The sequence below is a fragment of the Rhamphochromis longiceps genome, linkage group LG23 (genome assembly GCF_057381845.1).
Source record: "Rhamphochromis longiceps isolate RC_006_pf linkage group LG23, R_longiceps_female_GT1.1, whole genome shotgun sequence".
Classification (NCBI taxonomy): Eukaryota; Metazoa; Chordata; class Actinopteri; order Cichliformes; family Cichlidae; genus Rhamphochromis; species Rhamphochromis longiceps.
Genome location: NC_140578.1, coordinates 8,903,335 through 8,913,448, shown reverse-complemented (window position 1 = coordinate 8,913,448; position 10,114 = coordinate 8,903,335). Strand labels below are relative to the sequence as shown.

The 10,114-nt window shown below is 39.6% G+C and overlaps 1 protein-coding gene across 1 annotated transcript; it reads right to left on the bottom strand.

Annotated features, from left to right (window-relative positions):
- Nucleotides 1-825: 825 nt before the first annotated feature.
- Nucleotides 826-9,584, bottom strand: fbxl5 (F-box and leucine-rich repeat protein 5). The gene is made up of 11 exons (XM_085397547.1): nt 9,455-9,584; nt 8,539-8,754; nt 7,360-7,455; nt 6,943-7,138; nt 6,334-6,519; nt 6,122-6,247; nt 5,067-5,221; nt 4,877-4,959; nt 4,050-4,775; nt 2,663-2,811; nt 826-2,283 (listed from the first exon to the last, which is right to left on the bottom strand). Exons 1-11 carry the CDS (start codon nt 9,536-9,538, stop codon nt 2,207-2,209), a joined length of 2,094 nt encoding a protein of 697 aa, XP_085253673.1. The 5' UTR covers nt 9,539-9,584; the 3' UTR covers nt 826-2,206.
- Between the last annotated feature and the right edge of the window lie 530 nt (nt 9,585-10,114).

Below are 10,114 nucleotides of genomic sequence, written 5' to 3'. Positions count from 1 at the left end.
ACTTCACAATTTCTAAACCTTCCAAACAATGAGTAAAAGTAATAGATGTTAAAAATTTCCATCTGGCTAGTGATTAAAAACCTGTAAACCAAAACCAAACAAAAAATGCTTGCTTATTAAAAGATTTATGGTTTACATTTTTCATGTGCTGTTTTCAGTCATAAGTTGGCTCCTTAAATTGGCACTAAGACTTTGAGAACCCCCCTTTAGATGGGTGTTACTTTCCACAGCAGGGCCCAGATGTTGCTCTGTGCAGACATCTGCAGATAGGCTCCAAGTGAAGCTAAGTAAACATATAGTTGGAACAACTATTCGTTCAAGGAGTCCAATCTCAGTGTTTGAGGGAGAGGTCGCTGCATGTGAGCAAAATTTCTCAGAACTGTTTTTTTTATTGATTTTAATCTATGAAACATTCCTGACCTGAGGGGAAGTGGGACTCTTCCAGAATGATCTCCCATCAATACGATGAGGGGTTACCGAATGGGTTGAGTGTGAGAATGATGTGAATCAGTCTTCAGAGTACTCAGATCTCAACTCAAGTGAACACATATGAAAGACTGTACCAAAAACTTGGAGAGCACTCTTTAAAACAATCACCAAAACACCAGCTGAAGGAATTGTGTTCATCCATCAGACTTCCAGAGACTTGAAGAATCAATACAGAGATACAGGGTGCAACATAACCAATGGTCCTGTGGCTTGGTAAGAAATGTGTGTTAGTCAAGGTGACTGGCCAGCTGCTGAGGCAAATTGGCTTGAAACAAACCCTCACTAATAAGTGAGGGTTTGTTTTATTTTCCTTACAGTCAGCATTTTTATATTAAATTACCAACAAAAGTCCTTCAAACTGCCAGTTTATAGTTTAAATGTGAAGAAAAGTGACAGCATAATTAAATTAAGAAACTAAAAAAAAAAGATGCTTGTATGCAGACTCCTTTGTTGGGTTTGCCTTGACATTTATTAAATGTGGCAGATTTCTTATAAACATCCCTTGAGGCTGTCGGCAGCCTTTCTAGCAGCAAGACCTGCTGCATAAAAGAACATTTTTAAGATACTATATTTCTACTATGGAGTCATAATTTGTTGAAAGTCGCCAAGATGCACGGAGGATTTTCTGGCACTTTACTGACATTGGGTCGGCTGTAGCTCAGGTGGTGGATCAGGTCACCTACTACTTAGAAGGTTGGTGGTTCGATACTTTTTTGTTAACACAATAACAATAAGCAACTGCACAGTTTCTAACTCCAAGATGTTTTTATTAATTTGTTGTGAATTTTCAACAGAAATCATGCAAGGCTTTTGAACAGGAAAATAAATTCTGCTGCAGTATCATAAATGATGCAGTACTCTAGCTGGCCAAATACCCTGAAGACTTTTCCCAATTGACTATTTTTAATCCCGCTTTTCTATTTCTCTACAAACTCTTCAATCTTTCTCACAAGAACACTGGTCCATTTCTTTGCCCACTGGAGTGCATAAAGAAAAGTGAAAGCAAGAAACTCTTTCTGGACATTTAGTATCACAAATGTAAAAAAAAAACAAAAAAAAACAAAAAAAAAGGGGGGGGGGTTAAGGACTACACTGCAACATCAAGTACCAGTTCCTATGTCTGTGCATACTGTCGCTGTGCCAGCATCAACAGTGAACTGAACATCAATGTACGGCAGCACAAGGCAGCGAAAAAGAGTCACATGTAGGGACCTAACCATCAACAATCTGAGTGCCATTTGGAGCAGTCAGCTTCACCCAAAACTCAGACCACTTTGTTTCACCACACATTGTTATCAAATAAACGACGACGTTAGATTCAATTTAACAACAAAATTAACCCTATGCTGATAATGAGTTACAAAGTAAGGGGAGAAGCAGACTGGTGTAAATCTGTATCATTTTAGTGACAAAACAAACTTTGTTTAAACTACAGAAAACCACTGAGTTCTAGGTGTTCATTTTTTTCTAGGTTTTTACTTTTTTTAAACCAAAAAGAAAGAACCAGGATATTTGCAGACAGTTCAAATCCATTGTTACCCTTGTATGTTTTCCTTTTAGACAGCATTATTTCCATGAAATATAGACCGAAAGATTTAGAGCAAAATTACAGTTTCATCAAGAAATATTTTTAAGTGACACAAAATACAGCAAATGGTATTCCCAGAATAAAGTGCAATTAAAAGGAGACATTTCAGAATAGCATCGTTTTGCTGAATCACTCTCCAGAGCGGCAGCAAGCTCTGAAACCACACTGCAGGTTCTGGCAGCCGCTGGCCGTGTCTGCATGGGGACCTGCAGAGAAACACCACACTGCAGTTATCTACTGACCTGCAACCCACACGACAAGTGAGAAACATCTGACACACACCCCCATATCCACAACATTTAAATATTTTCATTATGTTACTAAATAATTCAACTTTGTGTTACATAAAGTTCTGACAGTAAGGGCATCAATGTATTGTAATGCCTACTTACCTCCCCTCTCAGCGGCATCGGTTACTTACACTAGGACACATGCTATGCGAGTGGGGTTATTAATGTTTGTAATAGTTGCCACACACTGTAACACCACCGTGACATTTTATACAGTACAACATTAACACAGGCCTATGTCAAAACACATTACTAGGTGAAGAGCATGCAGCATTTTAGGTTTAACTTGTGTTACCGTTGATGTTGTCGCAATAATAGAAGTGCTCGTCATTGAGGGAAGGACAGGCCGACACCAGCTCCTGCAGCCCCACCTCAGTGATGAAGAGGCAGCCAGACAGGTTGAGATGCTCCAGCACAGGAAGCCCTCCACGCTGAGACAGAGCCCTGACACACAATGCAATGCAACCTCATTACAGCTACAACAACATGCAGACCAACACTGGGAACATCTAGATGAATGCAGATAATCCAGTCTTACCCTAATAAGAGCTGCACTGTGTAATCTGAATTAGCTGATAGAAATGTTACTTGATATGCATTTTGAAAAGCACCTATATCTTTGTCTTAATTCAGTATAGTGGTGAGATGGCAGTACACTGAAATCTATGGTGGAATTCAAGAGCAAAAATAGCAGTAGAAGTATAACTTCCAGGAGGAAAAACCTAAAAACTCTGGAGCAAAGTCATAAATGTTTTTTATGACTAGTGATTTTATGTCCTCTTGACCACTGATATTAAACTTAATCTGTCGAATGCTTTAAAATGACTACATTTGAACTACTAGTAAGTAGCAGTTTACTTTTCATATGGCGCTGAATGTTTTTACCTTGTGAGTCTGTGAGAGTGTTTATCCCCGGACAAAGACAAATAAGGAAATGACCACAAGGCATTTCTTTGGGGTACGCTGGCAGGCGTTTATATTTCAGCAACCAAGGTTTGAAGGGGTACTGTGGCTGGTCTCCAGGTTAAAGTTTCATCAGCGCAATTTGACGAAATGTGGTATTTACAGTTGTTCACAGTAACTCATTCATTCCACTGTGTCATTTTAGTTTGCTACCAATCTTCAAAAAACCTACCTAAAAACAAGTCATTTTCATAGAGGGTCATAACTGCCAAACTAAATGTATATATTATTAAATTAATAAAAATAAAACAAATTTAGGCATTAACTCCTAAAATGTGACATAAGTCACTTCTGTATTTGACTTTGTATTGAAACTCATATTTAAACTAACTTATCTTTCATTAAAGTTGACCTTTTTTAATTTAATGCATCAGCTTTTCTTTGTATACAACACTCGTTTATTTACTGGAAACAAACAGGAATTTGTTTTTACACCTGTATTCAATCTTTACATTCCCTCATTTGCACCTAATTAAGGAAATAAGGGGCCCATTATTTAAAGTCACATGATGAGGTCAGATTTCTGCCTTTTGGTTGATCTAATTTTCCTATGTGTGTACAGTCAGGGGATTACTGGAGATCTGAGTCCTGCGGTAAGAAGTCAGTGGTTGTGTATACATTTTCTAAGTTTTGCCGTTTCGATCCTCTGTACAGATACTAAAAAATATATATGATGTGTTTTGTAGTTTGTTTGAAAGAGATTGATGATTTAACGTTACCTCAGGCCCAAGTCAGTGACTTGATAACATCCAGAGAGGCTGAGAAACCTCAGTGAGCGTTTCGTTTCTGATTGATCAGTCCTGTTTTCAGGCTGGAGACACTGCAGGCTCCCCATTGAAGAGCATTTAGTCCGAAATTCTGCTGTGCCATTTCTGGTCATGCCTGACTCAGACCCAGTAAAAGTCCTGAGGGCCATGTCGCTTGTGCAGCAGGTGGAGTGACCGCAGAGCACTTCTGCAGACAAGGCATACTGCTGATGCAAATATGAGGCATCTGACCCAGTCCTGTGCCCCCGCCTCCTGCTCCTCCTGCAACAGCACGAACTTCCCATAAGTTGTGTCTCAACGAAGCTTTCCGCGTCAGTAAGCGGCATCCCACCACGTCGACTCCACTCTGCTGCGTCCTCAATATCAGCAAGGTCCAAAGGATCCAGGACCCATACTTGCGTGGGTGTGCAGGCGGCACCCCAGCGGCCAGCCCCCTGCTTGAAAATTATGGCCTGCTTTCGTCCCACTGGATGTAGGTTTCTCTCATCAACAAGCGTGATGGGACCTGGGGAACTCTTAAGAAGCTTGGCTCGCTTGTCTGAGCGTTTGTCAATGCAGGTGGAAGACATGAGGTCACCCAGCCCAAAAGACAGTTTCTTCAAGGTGTGATCAGTGATTTTCTCACACCCCGACAAATCCAGGTGCTCCAGAGAGTGACAAGCTCCGAGAGATGACCAGCTAAAAAGGAAAGGATAGACTCAACATAAGTTTTCTGAGTTTTATGTACATCCGCTTTGTCATAAACAGTTAGCATTTCAGTATTCATTTTTAATACTAACCTGTCAAATGCAAAGTCTGTAACGTCAGTCTGCGTCAGGTCTAGATGAGTAATATTGGGGCAGAAACTGAGGATTTGACGTACCTGGAAAGCAAGAACATTTATCTTACAACACAGCTCAACCAACGAGCTTTCTGAGCTTTGACATTGTGCTAGTACAACAGCAAAATAAAGGTTTGTGCTCCGCCTACCATTTTACTTGAGACTGTAGAGCTATATGCCAGAACAATGGACTTGACAGAAGGACCAACAGCTGGAAGAAGATTCTGGATAATCCCATTCAGAAGCCTCTTCTCCCGCTTAGCAGTGCTGATTGCAAGGGAGCCCTCAATTTGACCTGACACATCTGATGAACCATTGAACAACATGGGTGACACATTACAGAGCTTAAACTGGAGGTGGTATGACACATCTTTAGGCAACACTAGAGGTGTATCATACCATGATGACACATAAAGCAGAGTCTGGGATCAAAAGCAGCAAAATACTTGAAAAGTAAATAGAGACGACTGGCTTCACCACATGTGAATGAATGTGTGACGCCCTGTTTAAAACTCTTAAACAGACACCTCTACATTTTTAATCTAGTTTTATTACCCAATATCAATAGGGCAAACAGTGAGGAACTATAAAAGTAGAGGTCAAAAATAGACACTAAGTGTCTTTAGGTATCATATTTAATGAAGACTTGCCTTTTACACAGGCTGCATATAACCATAAACCTGTTTTACAGCCCTGTTCACACTGAACGTGTCACGTAGAACCAGTGCACCAAAACTGCTCGACCTGAGTGAGTAACTTCTGTAAAACGACACACTGTTGATTTCCTCGCAAACAAATATCTACATCAGTAGTCAGTTTTGGCTGGCTAATTTTATGCTGTTATTGAAAGCCAGTGAATTGTCAACGTTTTGAAAGAGAATGACAAGACACCCACAGATTGCAGTAGTTTATTTACCAGCCATTTTACTTAAACGGTGTGTTCAATGGGAACCGGGCTTAACATTACCGAGCATTTATAAAAGTGGGGGTTTTCTTTGCTTGTTTTTGTCACACATATCTTGCTAAATGTGGGCTGAATGGATAGGAATGACTGGGTAGGAACCTATAATACAACAGTACATCCCAAATGATGCCTTTCTGGCAGCTTGTGTCTGAAACATTACATTAGTAATAGTTGCTTGTGCTTTAAATACCACTTAAATCGCTATGAGACACAAGCCCTTTACCTAAGACAAAACCTCACCAGACTCATCGACATCAGCGTCCTCATCCCATTCCTGATAGGCACGACCCTCATTCTGCCGACTCTTCACCCACTCCTCATCTGGCTCCTGGTCAAGCTCCCCAGGGGGGCCATTATAATAATCACCTACATAACAGAGACAAAAATATTCATTAGTTGTGTACACACTTGAGTGAAATAATTCTTCACCAGTACATAAAACTCGAGCGTACCTCTGGCCCAGCGCACAGGATAAAGGTGCCTCCACAAAGAGCCGGTCTTAGCTAGCTCTGACCAGGAGCTGCACACTTGACTGCAGCGACACAGATCTTCAGGGCCTAAATAATGGAACAGCCTCAGCATAATTTCTGTGGGGAGCTGGGAGATGTGGGTGGAGGAATTCCTGTTTTTTTCCAGTTCTGAGGAAGAGTATGGAATAGCTTTGCTCGTAAGTGTTCTCAAATACCAAAATGATGAAGTGTACCTTTTACAAATGTCAACCACTTTCTAAGACAGAGTGTTCTTTTATGAAGCTGGTGACTTTAACAGTTAAAACATTGTCCTGGTAGTACAGAGGTCCGTTATCAAGTATACATTTTTAACATTTTGCAGCAAGACAGACGCAGGTATAAACAAGTTAGTCATGCCTAAACTGATCATAAGAAATGCCTTAATGGACAGTCAAAATGTCTGCTGGACATGAGTTACCGCATTGCATTAGATCTAAAAGACAACTGATTGATATGCTTATCTAAACATGTCGTATATTGAACAGTGGGGTTACTTGACCAATTATAATGTGCTTAAGTACGAAGCACCAGCTTAAATATATACTCACTCACCATAATCTGTCTTCTCATGATCAGCATATTTGAAGGCTTTCTGGAGCACCTCCGCCTGGCTCCACAAACTGAAGCCTTTTAGCACCTCCGCGGCACTGTCCAATTGCTGTTGGTTGCAGTGCTGCGCTATCACTTGTTTCTTGATGTCCTTGAGCTCCTCATAGCTGAAGTACTGCATAAGCATAGGCTGAAACACCTGCAACGAATCTCCTCAGTTTACAAACAGCTTGCAACAGTTTAATTTACCTGGACACGAACAGACACGTTTTTATGATAACTTTCAGTGCATGTTTTTACCTTTTGTTGTTCAACATAAATTAGTCTTAATTGATGTCCCACACAATGGGTAATTAAAATATTATAAAAAAAAAAAATTTTAAAAAAAAAGAAAGGAAAAGAAATTTGAGCATCTTATACCTCCTCTTCCTCCTTCATGTGGGGCAGAAAGTCCTGTGTAAAAGCTTCTAGTCTCTCCTTCAGCTGCTGGGCATAGTTAAGCTGCTCATATTCACTCTAAAAACACACAACAATGATTAATTCATGGTCTGTGTCCAAATCACCCTTACTCAATCACTACTCCCTACATTGAGAAGTACATTTTGATTTTGCATCATCATTAATGGCTGTGTTGTGCAATAATTGTTGTACATTAAAATATTATTTTCTATTCAAAAATATTTTAATGTCATTACTACAGGAGTTGATTTACTCAGGGTTACTTCAGGGTTATTTCTCAGGGTAAATATCATGAACTCTTTTTTTAACACAAATGACGTTAATTCAATATAATTTAAATATTTAGGACAGTATTGTTTTTCCCAGGAGACAGTTTTCCTTGGGACAGAAAGCAGGATTACTCCTGAAAGCAAAAATAGAAAATGTTTTCTGATTTGCAAACTGGCAGCGGAAGTTCGGGTTTACACAATTGCATAATTCTAAAAAGGCCTTTATTTTTGCCTCTTATTTCTTGGGGTGGAGGTTTGCCCATGGCTTGACAGAACAATAACTCTTGTCTCTCGATAAGCAGATCACAAAAATAACCCTCCCTCTGCTCCAAGCAGTTCAACTTACTAACTTCATCCTTAATAACTTCATTCATCCTTTTTCTTCTTTTAAATGTGAAACTGTAACACTTGAGAACTGTGACAAAAGTGGATATCACAAATGAGTATTATTCCACACTTAAAGGAAGTGTAGTATGATTAACGTGCAGATTTCTCATGGCACAATGGGCCTTTAGGGACTGACTGCCCAAGTGTGTAAGTTAGCTAAAACTAATTCTCATTTATTATAATGCTGGTAATTTTGCTTCGCATGTGAGTAAAACCGCTTTGAAGAGGTGCCAGAAATTACATGTGTACATGAAAAATAAAAACCCTTGATGTCTTTGTATGTACTATAATCTTTGCGTTGCTGACATGATACTTATTCTAATGACTGAGTGGTACCCAACAATTGAGCACTGTACTACATGTTTTTCCCCTTACCTAAAGCCAATGTTTTTCTGGTTAGCTATTTTTAAAGTTGCATCAAGTGAAATATAGGATCATAGCATGTCAATAAAATGTGTATTTTAAAATGCCAGTCGATCGTTACCTTAATACTATGAAGCCCTTTCTCAAAGAGGGACAACATCTCTGAAAGTTTGTTGTCAGAGTGTACATTGTACACTGTGCAGCAGCGCTGCTGCAGCAGCCCGATAATGTACTCGTTCTCAATTTGCTCATGCATCTTGAACTCCTTAAATGTGGCGCACAGGGACTGGAGAAATGAGCGGAAATCATTGTTGTTGGAGAAGTTGGTGTTGGACAGCTGTGGAAGAAGAATTATCAAATAAGATCTTTGCGTTATTTCTTACAAAATAAATCATCACATAAGATCCATGTGATCTATGTTAGCGTTGCAGTTGGTAGGATTAGTCACGTAACACGTAATACTATGTTTATATATACGTGATACGTATATGTAAACATAGTGGCTGTATGCCAGAGTGTCAAATCATCAGTGTTGTAACCGAGCTGGGGTTAGTGAAGCACACCCTTCGTGCATTAGCTGTTGCAGCTAAATGAGCTTACCTGGCTTGTCTTGTTAAGACACTTCTTATTAATATATGCACCACCCTTTGCGAGAACATTAGAAACTCCAATGTGGCACTTAAAGCACGTTATATAAGCTATCTTGCAAGTTAGTTAGGCTAGTAAACAGAAAAAGCTTTTAGCTGCGGAGACGAGTGGCTATAAAACTTTATTAGGTTCAGTCGGATAGGGTTCCACGCTGCTGGAAACGTGAATACTATCACGTAACGCTGACCACAGATCAACCAAAGGGTCTCAGTGTGGTCGTCAGACAGTCATCCGACAGTTCATCTCCTTCGACTGACTCAATTATTGCTGCTATTACGCTAGCTAGCTAGCTAGCATGCTAGCAGGTGTTCGCTTCACCTTCAGACACCAACCTCCAAAAAATTGTTCGTAAATCTGCAAAATAAGGAACGACAGTTAGTTGTACACACCTTTTCGCAGTACAGGCCCACCAGCTGCTTCATTCGCCAGTGTGGGCCAGTAAAAACATCCACCTCGTCCGGAAAAGGAGCCATGTTCACTGGACCTCACTGCGTCATCTGCTCACAGCCTTCGATACAATCAAACAAGGAGGCGTGAGCGAGCCGCCCGCGTCACCGCGGCTTGTAAATCCAGTAAATGTGTTTAGGAATTTAGTCTAAATTTTAAAAAAAAATAAATTGAATAAAATAAAACAGAATTTTACATTGAGATATGTATTTTTTGTTGCTTAATCGTTTGCGATATTACATTTTTTTGAAAGACGAATACCTTTGTGAATTTCATTTTGCTGCGTTTAAACAGCCAAATTCCGAAATATATAGTATGCCAGTATGCTATACCTATTTAAATATACAGTATACTTTATATATGACTTTCAGGTTTTTGTCAGGTTTTTATGTGGCAGAGCCCACATAAAGTACGGAAGACCTAAACCTAAAATAAGACTGAAATAAATTAATCACTAAATAAACAATGTTACTAAATGCTGTGAAAATAAGATTAAATTGGGGAAATTATTTCATTAAATGTCTGACCCACCATCCAAAGAGAACGACTACTGCAATTGCTGCAGGAGCACTAAACTAGTGTTTACCAAACAATTAAATTAA

Coding starts and splice junctions, on each gene's coding strand:
- fbxl5 (XM_085397547.1), bottom strand. CDS start 9,538: ATGGCTCCTTTTCCGGACGAGGTGGATGTTTTTACTGGCCCACACTGG. Junction 8,755..9,454: donor TGGGCCTGTACTGCGAAAAG/GTGTGTACAACT, acceptor CTTCTTCCACAG/CTGTCCAACACCAACTTCTC. Junction 4,960..5,066: donor CTACAGTCTCAAGTAAAATG/GTAGGCGGAGCA, acceptor CTTGCTTTCCAG/GTACGTCAAATCCTCAGTTT.